The sequence below is a fragment of the Anguilla rostrata genome, chromosome 1 (genome assembly GCF_018555375.3).
Source record: "Anguilla rostrata isolate EN2019 chromosome 1, ASM1855537v3, whole genome shotgun sequence".
NCBI classification, from domain to species: domain Eukaryota; kingdom Metazoa; phylum Chordata; class Actinopteri; order Anguilliformes; family Anguillidae; genus Anguilla; species Anguilla rostrata.
In genome coordinates this window covers 71,751,251-71,768,675 of record NC_057933.1, presented here as the reverse complement: position 1 = coordinate 71,768,675, position 17,425 = coordinate 71,751,251, and the positions used below count along the sequence as shown (strand labels likewise).

Below are 17,425 nucleotides of genomic sequence, written 5' to 3'. Positions count from 1 at the left end.
ATTATTTGTTACCGCTATCACGCTAGCCATATATCACTCTATCTCTCACTAGTAAGCTGCCGAGCTAGCGATCTCTCTCACTAGCTAGCTAGCAAGTTGAGACTGCTGTCCAAGCTTCATTTTTTAGAGAACATTTTTTAGATTTTGTACTTTAAAAAAAAAAGTTGTATAGCACCGGGTGTGATTGCACCATAATGATAAGTTGTTCCTCCATTTTCCCTCACTAAGCGGAACAATGCTTCATGAAATGGTATCAAATTGGTTGGAGAAATAGCAAGCCCGAAACTCTGATTGGCTGTTGACGGTCAATGCCCGTGAAAAGTTAAACCGTGGGCAACATTATTCGGGGGAAACTTTGGTTGCTCATTCGCCCAGTTGCTCAAGTTGCTGGACGTCGCTCAGCTACATAGAGAATGGAACGAATGGATTTCCGGCAGCTGGTCAACCGAGTTGCTCGCTGTGTGAACGCGGGGTTATGGACCAGATCACCGTCCTGCCGTTTCAACTCAGGGCCTCTATTCAACACTATCGCTAGGTTGTCAGTTCAGAGAGTGAGAACAAGATGGATACATGGAGGTAACTCCCTGCGATGAACTCTCAGTGAACATTTACTGAAGCAATGCAGGTTAAGTACCTTGCTCAAGGGTACAACGGCAGTGTTCGACCTGGGACTTGAACCTATGACCCTTAGGTTTCAAGATCAGCTCCTTAGCCAATATACTGCACTGCTGCCCACTACTGCCCTCCTATCCAACTCCACGTCCCAGAGGTTTGGATTAAAGACACGCACCACTACATCTGGTCAATGTGGCCTTCTTCGTAAGAAAGAACACCTCCCCTCTCTCTTTCTCTCTCTCCCTCCCTCCCTCTCTCTCGCTTTCTCTCTCTCTCTCCTCTCCCTCTCCCTCTCCCTCTCTCTGTGCCACTCCACTGTTCTAATATTAGATGCACCCCAAAGTTTACAAAATACTGAGCCACCTGTCAGTCATTGCTCACTTTTGTACCTTAAATAGACATGTCTGGCGCTCTTTATTTGCAATGCCTTCTTCTACCTCTTTCTCCACAGTTTCATTTATTTTCTCTCCACTCTTCAATTACCCTTCACCTGCACCCTCCACGTGCGCCAGCTGAAGTGTGTTTTGGAGTCTGGTTACCCAGCATGCACCTCTTGAATGAACTCCCTTCCATCCCATCTCATTGTCTGTGATGGTCTCTTTTCATTTTCCTTAAAACACCTGTAGAAAGACTTGATTGTTCAGATACTGTAAGTGCAGAAACTGAGGTTAGCCACAATTGCAACGTAATGAAACATACAGAAAAAATAACAACACTGTTACCTGCCATTCATAAACACAATTTTTGACAGTAATTGTGCATGTAATAGTCATTTTAAAGATAGCAACCCTAATCAAGATAAGGACAACATAATAATCATTTCCTTGAAACAGAATGGATTTGGTCTGTCAGTATTTTGACAAAACACAAATACACATGACTGTATTTCATATTTGTTGTTTGACATCTACCCATCTCTCTTCTGTTGCATGAAAGCGCCATCCATTAACTTTGTCCTTTATTCATGCATTTCCACCCATTCTTTATTCATTACCCTGTTCCTAAGCAAGCATGTCCGTAGCATAGCCAAGTGTAGTATCTACTTTGACTGCTCACATGTTCACAGCCAATCCCATAATGCCTCTGGTATGGCCGACTACCAAGAGCTTTTCCCGATTCCTCCAGATACAAAATGTGAATTAATACATATACCACCATTACAGCCCTCTCTCCAGCTCTCCCTCCATTCCTCTATCTATCATCTCTTCACCTGCTCATCTTTTGACCTCTTAGCATGACTTCCCTCTCTTTTTTTATTTCACACCCCCCCACCCCCAACGCAGACAAACACACTTTCTGCCTAGACACCCTCACTCTCCCCTCCCTCTCTCTCTCTCTCTGCCCTCCTTCTCTCCCTCTCTCTGTCCATCCCTGGTTTTATCCCTTCATCTCTGATCTCCCTTCATCCCCCTGAATCCTCATCTGCAGGAGAGAGAAAGCGTTCGCTGTGTGCGTGCGCGTACGTGTGTGTGTGTGTGTGTGTGCGAGAAAGAGTGAATGAGATGAAGAGAGCCCCCATGAAAGAGGACAAAAACATTTAATCACAAAAGAGGGGGACTGAAAAAAGTGACAGAAATTTCAAAGAAAGAGAATCCTGCATTTGGAGATTAAAAGGTAAGTGGACAATGCCCGGTTACAGTTTGTCATGTTTGCTGCCAGGGACTGTTACTGCCACTGTGGATTGTAGTTTAGTACAATGATATCACTCAACTGCTTCAGATTATGTATATTTATTAAATATATATTTGTATATATTTTTTGGAAAATAGTCATTTGTTGAAATTATGTGTATGTTACCAGATTAAAACAATTAGTAGTTGCAATCAAAGATGTAAAAAAGCCTGATCCAGATTTGGTTTAAGTAAAAACAATTTCCAGCACCATTTCTGGAAGTAAAGGATGAGGATTACAGCCATACCTGTTAGGTATCATGTTGAGAATGTACGATTATTTTTTATGGTATATCTGGACACACAATTTCATGACACATCATATGTGACTAATCATTGGGTGAGTACGATTTCTATATACATTTTTATCACCTTAATATCAATTGCAATTATTGTACGTTATGTGCCTACGGCTAAAGTAATATATCTCAGAAATAGATGTGATTGTTTAAAAAACATGATTTTTCATTGTACCATTAATAATCCTGGTTGTGACTATACCAGTAGCCTATAGTATTCTACACCATTGGTTCTTATTAGAGTAGTAATTTATTCTCTATGGGCCAATAAACAACTGCTGCTCTACAATGAAACTGTTGCTCTACATTGCTATGGCAGTAGTTTCAGGTATCAGGACTTGTTTTGAGGGTTTTAAGATCACAAACAAGAGATTTAGACTGAAAGTGTCTTATCAAAGAACCCCATGCATACTCTGCATGAGCTTTGTGTAAAAAAAAAAGATCTTTTCGCCAATGACAATAGCAATTACACTATTTACTTTAAGTATTTAGCTTGATAATACTTTCTCTGGAGGTCCAAGTGATAGACATTACTTGAGTTATTGCCAAGGCAATTCACTCAGTCAAAACACAGGCCCACAGAGGACATTCACCCACAGAGTACACTATCAAAATGAGACCATTCTTTTTTTTCATGTTCATTTTTTAATGTTCTTTTAGCATTTAGTCACTCTTGCTAAATGCCGTTTGCAATGTGAATGTAAACATTCAGCTACTCGTTTAGTCTCCGTTGGTCCTTTGCGTCCATCGCTGTGATCCGCTTGAGGTTTATTGGACTTTCCGACCCTCCTTAAGTAACAATAATCTCGCCACTCCACTCTCACAAATAAAACCCTCACAGGTAGCCTATGACCCCACTTTATCACTCTAATCTTCTTCAGTTTCTCACACTCACTCAGAACTGGCTGGGATCAGTTCCACATGTGCAGTCCAGTTTGCTGTAGCTAATGAATGGAGTCATACTGTACACACCTCTGCCCCAGGCTGATAATTACTCCGTTTACCCAAAATGAGCTGCGCGTCTTCCATGTTTACGCTTGCCTGTTTAAGGTCACTTGGCCAACTTCATTATTTTATAATAGTTGAGGAAGTTTTTTCTGCTTCCTCGTTTATTACATGACCTGCTTGGTTCATCCAAATTGCTATTGGCTACTGAATTTTGACCTCATCTTGTAGACCATCCTTGTGGATTGCGTGAAACTGTGTTCCCCTAGTCACATGTCATGCCATTACTGAAAACGAGATCACCAACTTGGCTTAATGTCTGGCTAAACTCAATCTGTATGCAGTGCACTGTGCTATGATGATAAGTAACACATCACGACATCACTATAATTGTACAGGCAATTATTAATTTCTCTGGAGGTAGCAATGATATGGTAGCAAAGAGTACCATCTATGGGTGATATTGTGCTTAGGGGGTGGGGTGGTAAGTGATACAGACCAAACAGGAAGTAAAGAGAAACTGGCCAAAAAAAACAAAAATAAAAATAAAAAATAAAAATAAAAACAAAACCAAAAAGGCAAAAGCTACAAAAATTCTTATTATCCAATGCTATCACCCCACTACTCCCTCCTCCTTCTCTCTCCTACTTTCATCCAGATGTAAAGAGCAGTCAGTAATCGGATGACAGCAGATTTGATTCAATAGGCTTCCCTTAAAATCTCAGCCAGGATTTAAACTGCTCTCTCTCTCTCCCTCCCTCTCCCTCCCCTGGCTCCCCCCTTTCTCTTTTTTTTCTCCATCAGTGTTTTAGTTCAGTGTCCTTCCCAACAACCAGTTTGCATATTCACTCAGGGACAATAACAATAAAGCTAAATCTGAATAATTTCAATTCTGCCTTAAATACTGTGCCACTGTAAATTACTTCTGATTATCCATTGATATATGGATAGACAGAGTTTTATTCCCTGACAGTCCAAAGAGAAATAATTGAACAAATCACTTTCTCTCAGAGTCACTCTCACACTCTCTCATTCTCTCTCTCTCTCTGTTCACAAACAAATTTTAGTCAAATTCATTTGGTCACAAGATTTGACAGAGACAGAGGCAAACAGAGAAAGCAGAGGAGACAGGAAGAGGCATAAGAAAGAAAAGATAGCTAATCATCTCTCTGTTTTGAAGGTAAGATGAGAAAAAATAATTTTAGAAAACAATTGTTTTGATATATAAATCATTTATGATAGATATTCTAACATATGTAAGCCTACATTGTTTTGTGTTTTGTTCCTTGATTGATTGATTATGCTAAAATGGGGATTTGGGAAAAAGAAAAATATTCAAGGTTCTAGCTTGGTATAATGTCATGTAAAAAATTGTAAGGGCATTTTCTTCAAATACTGTTGAATGGGGAAGTAAATGACTCCTGGTTAAACTAGTGAGAATGAGAGAAAATCTAAAATGATGCATTAAATAGAACTTACTGGACGGTGTAATTTAAAAATGATGCTTGAATACACTGTGCAGACCATAATTATTTGAACAGTCACACTACTTCTGTAGTCGTGGTGCTGTATTCCTTCAATCCAGCACATTGGATTTGAAATAAATCAATGAAAATGAGGTCAAAGTGGAGATTTAATTTAATTTGAGGGTATTTACATCCATACCGGGTGGTCCGTATATGAAGTACAGCCCATATACACAGTCACCCCTTTTTAGGGGAACGAAAGTAATTGGACAATTGGCTGCTCAGCTGTTTCTTGGCCAGTGGTGTCTTTGCATCATTAGTTCACGCACAAGAAAGCTTACAATAGGTCTAGAGTTTATTCTTGGTGTGGAATTTGAATTTGGAGTCTGTTGTTGTCTCTCAAAATGAGGACTAAATATGTGTCAATAGCAGTATACAGGCCATCATGAGGCTGAAAACTTCAGAATAAATCTGAATCAGAAACATAACCAAAACCCACTGTAAGGAAGCAAGAATGCACTAGCGAGCTCAGAAATAGCAAACGACCTGGTGGACCATGGTTGACCACTTGTGGATGACCGAAGTTCACTTTAAATTGTGAAGAAAAAACAAACTGTCGAGCAGATTAAGAACACTGTCCAGGGTGTCGGCACAGATGTGTCAAAGACCAGAAAGGGAAGGCTACACCAGCATAACCTCAGAAGGTGCACCACAAAATGCGAACCACAGATAAGCCTCAAGAACATAACAGCCAGGTTAGTATAAAACGTACATTTAAAAAACTGTAGATTTCTGGAACAAAGTCCTGTGGACAGATGGGATGAGTGTTAACCTGTACCAAAGTGATAGAAAGAGAAAAGTGTGGAGAAAGAAAATAACTGCTCATGATTCAACCCCCCCCCCCCCCCCTCCCATGAAACAGGGTGGAGGTTAAATTATGGCTTGGGCTGTATGACTGCCATTGGAACTGGCTCACTTGTATTCATAGATGTGACTGCTGACAGCAGCAGCAGCATGAATTCTGAAGTGTACAGAAAAATCTTATCTGCGCAGATCCAGCCAATTACCTTACCTAGTTGAATGGCACTTCACCTTGCAGCAGGAAAATGACCCCAGACAAACTGCTAAAGCAACCATGGAACGTTTCATGGCCAAATAAGCCAAATACCTCAAAACTCATTGAATGGCACTTCACCTTGCAGCAGGACAAAGACCCCAAACATTCTGCTAAAACAACCACAAGCTTTTCATGGCCAGGTAGTGGAATGTTTTTGACTGGCCAAGTCGACCACCCGTCCTGAATCCAAAAAAGGAAAATGTTTTACTTGCTGAAGACAAAACTGAAGGAAAAACACCCCAGAACAAACAGGAACTGAAGATGGCTGCAGTACAGGCCTGGCAAATCATCACCAGGGCAGGGAAGTTACCCAGGGTCCAGTGCTGTCTATGGATCACAGATTTCGGGCAGTCATCAAATGCAAAGGATTCAACACCAACTATTAAATATGAGGACTGTATTTCAGATGATGTTAATTTCTCCAATTACTTTTGCTCCCCTGAAATGGGGGGGCACTGTTTAAAAAGAGCTGTGGAATCACCCGATGTGGACGTAAATGCCCTCAAATTAAAGCCGTCAGCCTGAACTTAAACCTCACATTCATTATTTCAAATGATAAAGTCAATGGGCAGGAGTACAGAGGCAAAGGATCAAAAATTGTGTCACTGTCCAAATACTTACGACCAGCACTGGTTGAGGAAAAAAAGAATATGAACAAAACCATTCTTAATTCACATATACTCTCATCTTTCAGCATCAGCTGTAAATGTTACTAATATTAGTATAACTATTATTAACAAAATGGGAATTACATAATAATGCTGGCAATAAAGAACAAGTAATGAGATTGCATCAGCAGAAATAGACGTCAAGCCGGAGTTTTTAGCGGGGTGGTGTAGATAATTGTATTACCAATAAACTGAAAGAGATGGTGAAAGGCAGATATGGAAACATTCGGGTTAACAGTGATGGACTGAACAGACAGGTTTGTGCACAGACTCAGTGTGTGCTTACGAGGCGTGTGGTTGTCCGCCAGCTGTGTGTTTGTGAATTTAACTCCATGAAGCATGTGCTCATAATGACTCACTGTATGCATAAGCGAGATGCATTTTGTGTCCCCGTGACTGTGTGTCCACGCACACATTCGTGCTCTTCCAAGGGACAAATTTGCAAAGCAGTTGAGGAAGGTTTGAATTGCAAATAGCTGTTTAGACCAGAGCTCAGGGGAGAGAAAGGTTAATGGAACCCTCGGCCATAAACTGATCGCAACTGAGATCTGAGGTACGGCAGCTTGAATATTACCAACAAAGCATAAATAATGATACCGCTTGAGTTTATGTCATTTTTTCTGTATCTTACCCAGCATTCCTTGTGCTTTGCTTGTCTGACCTCATTTCCTGTCCACTCTCCTCAGTGACTGCACCTACCAGCCGTTGCCATGGGTGAAATGGAGCAACTGCGTAAGGAGGCAGACAGCCTGAAAGATCAGATCACTGTTAGTTCCTCTATTGCTGTTAAATGACCCTCAATTTACAAAAACGTCTTCTGAATTATTAACTATTATGACCATTTGAAATGGTATTATTTGTAGATATCCATAATCTTGAATGTATTCATTAGTCTCATATAGTTACTGGAGTTCATTTGACAAGTTCTATGTATGTGAAATTATTCAAATAATGATTTTTTCTTATTGTATCAAATTATTCAGTTACCATAGCCAGAATGTGTGATACTTCTTATACCATGATCATCCCATTAATTTAAACACTAATGTGCATCGCAATGCTGGCTGTAGTCTTTACCATTATATTAATGTTATTATTCAGAATTTAAACAACGGCAACCCTTTTCTCAGCTTTTCTATCTCCTGCAGAGTTTCTGCTGCCATATTTAATAGGGAAAGAATAATTTCCTGTCAAAAGGAGAAGGCCTACGTGAGCATTTACCACAAGGCAGATTAGCACTATAATCAACATACGTAACAAATACGTTCTCTTTCGTCATCCCAGGCCGCACGCAAGGAATTTCAGGACCAGACCCTGCAGGACGCGGCTTCCGGGATCACCGTGGTCAGCCGTGTCCAGCTGAAGACCAGAAAGACACTGAGGGGTCACCTGGCAAAGATCTATGCCATGCACTGGTCTACCGACTCCAAGTAAACACGCCTATTTCTGCCAGAAAGCGCATAGATTCAGGCTTCTGGTCACACTGAGATTTACATCATGGGGTCCGTCAGGGGCCAGGGGTTACCAAACTATTGTCTGGGGAATAATTGGGGGTCCAGGCAAGAGTTTGCACATCCTGAACAAAATGGAAAAACTATTTTCTAACTATTTTTAATTTTTAAAATGTATCATTTTCCCACATTACACTAATTGCACATTTTAATGCAATTGCGGACTAGGGGGAGGGGGGTAGACAGATTGATTGCAATCCTTGCTGGAAGAGGGGAGGGGTAGATTGCATGCCAGGGCACCCGTGGTTTTGGCCTATAAATTTACGCTAAAAATATTTTCCAGGACAATTGTTTTCCGGGACATTTAGGCAATATTCTAATTTTCCGTGACTGGAAAACCACATCAAAATATTCCAGGTTTTCTTGGACACATGGGGACGCTGAATCTACATTATACACGCCATTCACGCTTAGCGAACCTTTGCATGCTATCGGAGAAGAATGAACAGCCTTCCCTCTCTCCCGCAGGTTGTGTGTCAGTGCATCACAGGACGGCAAGCTCATTGTGTGGGACAGCTACACCACCAACAAGGCAAGGAGCATGAGAGGGATCTTTCTGCAGCATACCCGTTCTCTAACTCTCAGTCTCTGTGCTAGATAATACCTGGAATACAGTCACCACAGGGCAAAAACAAAAATTTGTAGTAAAATTGTTCTCCTTTACAAGATTCTACTGAGAAGGTGTTTCTTATTAGAAATATTAGACTTTCTTGGCTGCTTATTTTCTTAAGATAAATTTTTGTTTGCTCATTCTGTTACGGCTTCATGCAGTGGGGCATGGATGAGTCCCACACTCACAGAATCCAGACCGTGTCAGTGCTGACCGTGGCCCATAGCTCCACAGGGCGATGTGCAATTGCCGATTGTGTCGACCAGGGTATGGGAGGGTTCAGTCAGTTGGAGATCCACGTTTTCTTGCTCTCTAGCAACCCCTACTGGTCGATCGGGTACATTTGGACTGCATAACAAAGCCACATAAGAGCGGTCTTCCCCCGACGCAAGTCCTGCTGTGGGCTGTGGTGTGAAAAGAAGCATGCTGGTGACACCACATGTCTCAGAGGAGAACCAACACTCCTGAATCGGCAGTGATTCGAACAAAAAAAAAAGAAAGATTTTTGTTTAACGAGGAAGAGGAAGCTTGTTGACTCCTGCCCTGCTCCGCCCTGTCCCGCCCCCTGCCTGTTCCCTATCCCTCGTCCCCAGGTAAATGCCATCCCCCTGAAGTCGTCGTGGGTGATGACGTGTTCGTACGCACCATCAGGGAACCTGGTGGCCTGCGGCGGCCTGGACAACATGTGCTCCATCTACAACCTGAAGGGCAAGGACGGCAACGTGAAGGTCATGCGTGAGCTGGCCGCGCACACAGGTAGCCTACATCGCGCGGTTTTAACCTTTCAAACCAGCCCACTGTGAGCTGGCGGTTTTCACCTTTCAAGCTAGACGCTTAATCGTGAACGAGATGGGTAGCTAAGCTGTCAGAACTGAGCCTGTTAGGAGAGTGGCGGTTTTCTCTACCGATTTCGCAGTCAGGTGGAAAGCTATTATAAACAGATCAGATTTGGGGAGTGGTTCAGTCACCTCTACGAATTCATTACAAACTAACGGTAACTCTTCTTAATCAATTACTCAGACCGGACATTACATTGTCTGGGTGGGACCGCACACCGGACCCTGTACAAATCATTTGAAAGCGGATTGGTTAAACCCGAATCATAGCAACCTAATCAGCAGCAGTACCTCTGTGATCATACTCAGGACCTCTGGTATCATACAGCGGTGACTCATGGTGATCACAGCAGTGACCCTTGGTGATCATAAGCATGACTTATGGTGATCATCCGGTGACCCTATGGAATCTAGCGGTGACCTCTATGGTGATCATACAGCAGTGACCTCTATGGTGGGTGGCGGTACCAGCAGAGTGCTGCTCTGGAACAGTGACTGTACGAGGCTGTGCAGTTCACATCGCTTGGTCAGCTTATAATTCTCTTCCACAAAGAAATAATAATAAAACTCAAACTCTAGTGAAATAGTGTGAATTTTAGGCTATATTTTTAGAAATATGAGCACTTGGACGGTATGAATGCGTTGTGTTCCACAGCCTGGGACTGACCAGGTGTGGTGAGTCCTCATACTGGCAGCATCACGTTCACCTCTATAAACTGCAAACACACCGGTGTGCTGTAGTGAGACTGTACTTCCTCAGTGAGACTGCCGTAAATGACGTCCCTGCCTTCTGTCTGTCCAGGTTACCTGTCCTGCTGTCGTTTCCTGAGCGACAGTGAGATCATCACCAGCTCTGGTGACTGCACCTGGTAATCAATATTTTGGTATCACTCTGCTATGTCCACAGTGAGGGAAAGAGCTCCTTGACATAAACCAGGCCCACTTACTAAAATTACATAAAAACTCACCAAAGGGTTTCAAACAGTAGCACTTTACTTTTAGGAAGTACTTTATTTAGCTAGTGTCGGGACCAGTACTAATAAGCATTAAATATGACTTACTGTGATTAATTTTAACTGTTAAATTTGTCATGTGTACAATATGTTATAGTTATCATTTCTGTTTCATGTGAACTTGAACCTCTTTCAATGGGCAGCAAATCCCTGGAAAGGACAACGGTAATGGAGACTATATGTGTATGTATATATTACATATCACTGGCTGACTGGCCTGTTCTCTGCCCCCTGGACAGCGTGCTGTGGGACATCGAGACAGGCACGCAGAAGACCGTTTTTGCAGGCCACATGGGCGACTGCATGTCCTTGGGCGTGTCACCCGACTTCAAAATGTTCATCTCCGGGGCCTGCGACTACACGGCCAAGCTCTGGGACATCAGGGAGGGCGTCTGCAGACAGACCTTTGGGGGCCACGAAAGCGACATCAACGCCATTGGGGTGAGGCTACATGGCAGAGTGCGCGGACACACACACAAACACACACACACACACACACAAGCACGGACTGCCTCAACCAAATCACTGCACCAGTAAAGCGCTCCCATAGCCAAAATGGCTACTGTATGTAAGCATATACAGTATCCGCTCTTTCACATCGCCTCCTATCTATCTTATATTTTGTTATAAAAGAGTTCATTAAGAAGTTATGGAAGATTTTTAACAGATAATTACCACAGATTCCTGGTGCTTTCTTCATTTGATTGCAAAGACCTGGTTATAAATCCATACCCTTGTTTTCCCAAAAAGACACATGAATTGAAAATGTGTAAACATCTAACTGGGCTTTGATTATGTTTATTTTTGCACATGATTCAATAATCTCATACGAAATCAATCAAGACAGAAGATTTCACTCTGTGGAATGATCTCAATGACATTTCAAATAAGCCAATACATTCGTATTTGGTTTGCATATTTAAGAGTAAGCTGTAATTCCAAGCTTGTTTAGTTTAGTCACTTGCTGGACTGGGTGCTCAATTCATAATTATGCATCTAGAATAGATCATTTGAGATGCCCACTGTCCACAGTGCACATACCCCACCCCGGTCACCATGGAAACGCATCACTCACCCCCATCACTTCTCCATCAGTTCTTCCCCAACGGGAACGCGGTGATAACGGGCTCCGATGACTCCACCTGCAAGATGTACGACCTGCGGGCCGACCAGGAGCTGATCACCTACCAGGACTCCGGCATCATGTGCGGAGTCACCTCCCTGGCCCCGTCGCTGTCCGGCCGCCTCCTCCTGGCCGGATACGACGACTTCAATTGCAACATCTGGGACTCGCTCAAAGCGGAGAGAGTGGGTGAGTGAGGGGGGGGGGGGGGGGGGATGCCGAGGGCGTGGCGGGCTTGGGAAAAACGAGGGAGAACAGAACAGACGAGGGAAGTGATGAGAGACTAAGGTTTGGTGAGTGAAAGACAAACAGAGCAGCAACAGAGTGGTGAGTGAAGAGGAAGTGATGAGAGTGATGGAGGGAAGGGGAGTGACGGAGGGATGAGGGAGAAACAGTGGTGGAAGCACAAGTGAGAAGACAGTGGAGAAAGAGAAAATGAGGGAGAAGGAAATGGTGATAGACTGGGTAAGGGAAGAAGGGCAGTGCCACAGGAGCTGGGCATTAAAGAGGTCTGGGGTATTGGAAGTGGATTGATATTTTACACATGGTACAGCCAGTGTTCAAGGTTCTACCTGCCTTTCCCTTGTCTATACTGACGATAAGCAGTGTGCTGTAAGCTCTCATCTTGTGTTTACACGTTACCCACTCTCAACCAGGAGTGCTGGCTGGTCATGACAACAGAGTGAGCTGCATTGGGGTGACGCCTGATGGAATGGCAGCTTGCACAGGATCCTGGGATAGCTTCCTGAAGATCTGGAACTGAACCAGCCCTTGAGAGGCAGTGAGGAGGAAGGTTAACCAGACAGGGAGGGAGAAATGGGTAGAAAAGAGGACAGAGGTTTTTGGCTCTGGGGAGGGGGGGGGGGGTATTGGGAATTAGAGGGTGTTTGTTGTGCCATTTCAAGTTCTTTGTGTTGTGAGAGGGTTTGTGATTGAGGGAGACACTCTCCTCTCTTCCCACATCTCTCTCCCTCCCTCAAACAAAAGCCAGGGAGAGGAAATCTGGGGTCTTTTAAAACTATCCTTGAAGATGATTCTATCTGCCATGCCTCTGAGGAAGAAAATGGTGGCGCTTAATCTAAAAAACAAATCTGATGCAGTCATGGCAACTGCTAAAATGAAAAAGGATTAGTATCAGAATAGAATCTATACTACCTAGGCTTGAAATGTTAATCAATCAAATCAAAACATTTTTATGGAAGTAGGATATACACAGGTATGTAAGTATAGCAAGTTTGCTTTTTGTTTGTTTAGAATTTCCCTTGTTAGTGGTTATTTATTAGATACTCGATTAGTCAATTGATTAGTGTGCAGTTTGGTGTACGGTATAGTTTTGCCACACCACACTACAGGTGTGTATATGCAACTGGAATATATTCACCCTCATTCTGGCTCTTTATAGTTATTTGGTCAAAAAACCTCGGCGTGAGCCAAAATGGCAGCAGCTCTGCTTTCACTGAGCAAAACGTTGAGCTGACAGATGGGATTGCCAAACAGTTCACCTAGCGCTTTCAAAAACAAAAACATGACCTTCTTTTGAATAGACAGAATCAACATTCAAAAACATCCCCATCAGTAATACACCAAACCCAACAGAGCCAGATGGTTAATTTTGCTTTACATTTAGCTCGCATTTTGTAATAAATCAACAGCAACAATCACAGCCAATTTGATAACCCACTATTTGCTGATTCAGGTTACACGCAGAATTCCACTACAAGATTTAAAACTATGATTATTCTCTAGTAAAAGGGTCACTTCAAACTTTATCTTATGCAACTATGCACTACAATCATACTGCACTGGTTTGAGTTGTAGGCCTACAAAGAAAAAGAATGTCTTACTATGGTATGAAATTTACCCTCCCTAACTTTTACTGCCTTTTGTAGTGATTTTTACACATTAAGCCTGTCTAAAACAATTACCTTTCTAATAAACACAGAATTCTGCATTAAATTTGTGTCTTTGTGTTAACTAAAAAAAACAACAAAAAAACATTGCATTTGAATGCAAAAACCACTGAACTCACCACACTGGTTAAATTATGTTCAAAAAGCCTGTAGTCATGTGCTCGGGGAAGCAACATGGTCTGTGGGTAAGAATAAGTCAAGTACAAAATCAAATACAACTTTATTTTATTTACAAAACAGATAAAAACAGCACAAGGAGACACTGACGAGGACATATACAACACACACAAAGGTTAAGATGGCAGTGGGATGAAAACTGATTAGTGTGAATTTCATATTAAACGCATCCTATGTATAGAATAGGACTGTACATGGCAACGCCTAGTCTCTTCTCTCCCTGTGTCCAGTTCGAGTTCATTGGCCCATTTATCCACTCAGCCCCCTATCTCTGGTTCTCCTTGTTCAGGGAGAGCGATAAGGCTCGTCTGTCAATCTGACCCAGCCTTTGCCTGTCAGGAGTGGAGATCTTCAGCTTCATCTGAAAAGAAAAAAAAGGGGGAGTCAAGTAGAGCCTACTGCTGTGCCAAAATACTCACTTAGCAAAAGCGTTGTGTTATAAGGTTGTGTTAAAAAAACAAAGAAACAAAATTGAACAAAGATAATTAATTTTATAGACAAGGAAAGTTCATCCCATCCTCTTTATTTTTTACAAAGATACCATAACCTACCCTACACTCTGTGGTACTCTGATTAATAGATAATATCACTATAGAGTAAATAATCTTGCCTTTTCAGCAAATTTCAAAGCATTACAAATCAGTAAGTTTCCCCATTCACATGAAAATTGCCACAGTTCTTTAATAAATAAAAATGTAAGCTATTCACTTTAGTACGCCACGGTTATGTTATGTTTAACAAGCTGTGTGCGATGTGTACCTGTGAGGTGTGTTCCATGGGGGAGTTTGTCTCCTTGAGGATCTGCAGTGGAGAGCGGCCCTCATTGGCCAGGGCCTTACCACACCTCTCTGAGGAAGAAAACGGGCGAAAGTGAGGAGCAGAGTGGAGCATGTGCGCTGGCTGACTGCGTACATCAAAATGGCCACTTGCGACAGGAGTACAACATGTACATGTGCCCAAAACTGCAATGTGGAAAATCAAACATTTTAAAACAGGTATATTACATGTAGAAATATATAATGATTTTTATTTTTTATTTTAAACTTGCATATTTACCTCTCTGCTTCTGTTTAGCCGCCGGTCCTCTGTTTTCGTTCCCAGCATTCCTTCCTCCTATGCGAACGGAGAGAGGGGAGGAGCTCCCTTTCCCTTTCCCCTGTACCGCTCTGGCTCTGACTCCAGCTACCCCAAACCCCACCCCCAACCACTGGGGCTTGAACACCGCCTGGCTGGGGCTTTTGGTGTTAAAGGTGGGGAGTCTAACTCCGATTTGGTCCGAGCCAGACTGGGCCTGGAGGCTCTCGGTATGACTGGGAATGGGGTCGGCCGCGGCAGGTTTGGGGGACTCCTCCGCATCGGATTCAGGTTTGGCAGGAGTGTCCGTTCGGTCATTTGAGGGTTCAGCAATATCACTACAGACTGGTGAGGTTGTGGTTGAAGCCTCAACACTCGATGGCTGAACAGAGTCAGGGATTGGGGACAGACAAGCCTCCGAGTCTAATTCTTTGCAGGGCTCGATGTCAGAGAGAGGAGAGAGCGGACCAGGAGTATCGTCAGAGACCATCTCGGATGAAACTACCCCATCGTGGCAAGCAAGAAGACTCAAACTCAGCTCCTTGTTCAGAGGCAGATGGTCGTCTGCGGTCGCCTCCTCCGACTCCAGAATCGGATCGACTTCTAACCCCGTCCGCGTCCGATCCTCCCCTCCCACCTGGCAACCCGAGCTCTGTGTGGACAGAGCCTGGCCGTCACAGGGCTGATCTGATGGGCAGGCTGGGGTGGCCAGGGTGTGGACACTCGGACTGAGGGGATCAGCTTCGAAGGAGGGCTGGAAGGAGAGGAGAGGCTCGGCCGAGTCCATCTCTCCATCCTCCTCAAGGCTGAGGTTCTGCTCTTTGGAGAACTTGAGGGGAGGCAAAGGGGCAGCCCTGTCCCCTCCTTCATTAAGAAAGAGCATTCCCAGGCGACGGGCAAATGAGTTGACTGTGGCTAGAAGTGGAAAGGGGGAATAAAAAGAATTGGTACAGCTGTAAAAAAAATTTAAAAAAATAAAAATACAATAAATAAATAAGACTGACACAAAACAATGAGAAGTGGTAACTACGGTTTCACCGCACTCTCTACCTCTCATCACATCTTTCATTGGAGTGCGGCTTATGCCAGGTGATGGTGAACGAGGATCACCGGTGAGTACGGGGCCTTCACACTCCACCTCGACAGTGCCCCGGGAAGCGGCTTCTCCCACCTGAAGCACAGCAAATGCAATGTCAGCCACTCCATATACAGTGATCATCAAATGCAATGTCAGCCACAACTGTGTCATATATAGTGATCATCAAATTCTATGCATATTAATTTATTTAACCTGTATTGGGGTCCGATCGATCCCTGTGGACGGAGATCTAGGGTCAACAAGTCGGGAGATGTGCTCGTTTCTGATCTGGCGAGTACGGTCTGGTTTCGGAGTTTCCACAGCAATCTTGCTCTCACTGGCGCCCATGTCTTTGCCTCTTAAAAAATAGATCACTATCAAGAAAATAAAATGTAACAATTAGCAAAGCTAGTGAACGATATCTTGTTACAACATTTATATAATAGTTAAGAACTAATAATCCACTAACAAGAGTTGGTCAGCTTGTCCGCTACAAGCATGCAAGTTATGCAGACCATTCATTTAACACACAGCGGGTTAGCGGTTAGCTAAATTAGCTTGCTACCTACAAACTGTAGCCAAGTTAGAGACATTGAAAAGTACTAGCCATCTTTACAAACGTTATACACACAGAAGTTATACAGTACTCCATCATTAAGTATTAACTACTATTCAGAAACAATATATTAAAAGCGATTTGTAAAATCCTGTTAGTTAGACTAGCTAGCTGTGTTAACTTTGCTAACGGTAGCCTGTTAACGTGCAAACTGAAATCTATCGGTATAACTTTTAGGTTAAATTCTACTATTTTCCGGAATTACACTCACCTTTAACTCAAACGATAATTTAGTAAACTCATGTAATTACAACGGTGGTCTGTTTCTTCCTCTTTTCTTGCAGAGTTGATTGAATGCCCAGTTTATTGCTAGTCGGCTAGTTCCCACTGATTAAAGATCTATCATTTCTTACACGCAGAACGAGAAACATTTAAATCGAAGCATGTTCATGTTTTTCAGTTACTTTCAAACTAGCCAATCAGTGAGCACCTAGCTCCACCCCTGCGACTTCTCAATTGGTTGTCCGTCTGCATCACATAGGTGGGTGTGTCCAGAGTTTTAAAACCCGGCAATAACACAGAGTAACAGCTTTTTTCAAAATGTATGAACCACATTGCCATTGGTTGTAATAAAATCGCTGTAATAATGTGACAGATTGAACACACACCTACATTAACTTGTTTGAATATGCCAGCATATTTGAATATATAATTTGCTGCATACAGTATCAGACAGTCACACCCCGATCGCCATTAT

At 42.9% G+C, this 17,425-nt stretch overlaps 2 protein-coding genes across 5 annotated transcripts; one reads left to right on the top strand and one right to left on the bottom strand.

The window, feature by feature from the left end:
- Nucleotides 1-1,839: 1,839 nt before the first annotated feature.
- gnb3a (guanine nucleotide binding protein (G protein), beta polypeptide 3a) lies at nucleotides 1,840-13,829 on the top strand. 3 transcript variants are annotated; one of them, XM_064310395.1, is made up of 10 exons: nucleotides 1,842-2,229; nucleotides 4,618-4,709; nucleotides 7,467-7,547; nucleotides 8,065-8,210; nucleotides 8,760-8,823; nucleotides 9,495-9,657; nucleotides 10,540-10,606; nucleotides 10,990-11,191; nucleotides 11,846-12,062; nucleotides 12,530-13,829. In XM_064310395.1, exons 3-10 carry the CDS (start codon nucleotides 7,491-7,493, stop codon nucleotides 12,634-12,636), a joined length of 1,023 nt encoding a protein of 340 aa, XP_064166465.1. In that variant the 5' UTR covers nucleotides 1,842-2,229; nucleotides 4,618-4,709; nucleotides 7,467-7,490; the 3' UTR covers nucleotides 12,637-13,829. The 3 variants fall into 3 exon arrangements, with proteins under 3 accessions (XP_064166476.1, XP_064166465.1, XP_064166453.1); XM_064310383.1 differs by having other exon boundaries at nucleotides 4,597-4,709; XM_064310406.1 differs by lacking the exon at nucleotides 4,618-4,709 and having other exon boundaries at nucleotides 1,840-2,229.
- Nucleotides 13,830-13,986: 157 nt separating this feature from the next.
- Nucleotides 13,987-17,100, bottom strand: cdca3 (cell division cycle associated 3). Of its 2 annotated transcripts, none has more exons than XM_064310060.1 (6): nucleotides 16,940-17,100; nucleotides 16,326-16,486; nucleotides 16,085-16,205; nucleotides 15,017-15,949; nucleotides 14,720-14,808; nucleotides 13,987-14,321 (listed from the first exon to the last, which is right to left on the bottom strand). In XM_064310060.1, the coding sequence occupies exons 2-6, from the start codon at nucleotides 16,458-16,460 to the stop codon at nucleotides 14,226-14,228; spliced, it is 1,374 nt and encodes a 457-aa protein (XP_064166130.1). In that variant the 5' UTR covers nucleotides 16,461-16,486; nucleotides 16,940-17,100; the 3' UTR covers nucleotides 13,987-14,225. The 2 variants fall into 2 exon arrangements, with proteins under 2 accessions (XP_064166130.1, XP_064166122.1); XM_064310052.1 differs by having other exon boundaries at nucleotides 16,326-16,470.
- Between the last annotated feature and the right edge of the window lie 325 nt (nucleotides 17,101-17,425).

Coding starts and splice junctions, on each gene's coding strand:
- gnb3a (XM_064310406.1), top strand. CDS start 7,491: ATGGGTGAAATGGAGCAACTGCGTAAGGAGGCAGACAGCCTGAAAGAT. Junction 7,548..8,064: donor GCCTGAAAGATCAGATCACT/GTTAGTTCCTCT, acceptor TCGTCATCCCAG/GCCGCACGCAAGGAATTTCA. Junction 9,658..10,539: donor TGAGCTGGCCGCGCACACAG/GTAGCCTACATC, acceptor CTGTCTGTCCAG/GTTACCTGTCCTGCTGTCGT.
- cdca3 (XM_064310060.1), bottom strand. CDS start 16,460: ATGGGCGCCAGTGAGAGCAAGATTGCTGTGGAAACTCCGAAACCAGAC. Junction 16,206..16,325: donor TCGATCGGACCCCAATACAG/GTTAAATAAATT, acceptor GCTGTGCTTCAG/GTGGGAGAAGCCGCTTCCCG. Junction 15,950..16,084: donor AATGAAAGATGTGATGAGAG/GTAGAGAGTGCG, acceptor TTCCACTTCTAG/CCACAGTCAACTCATTTGCC.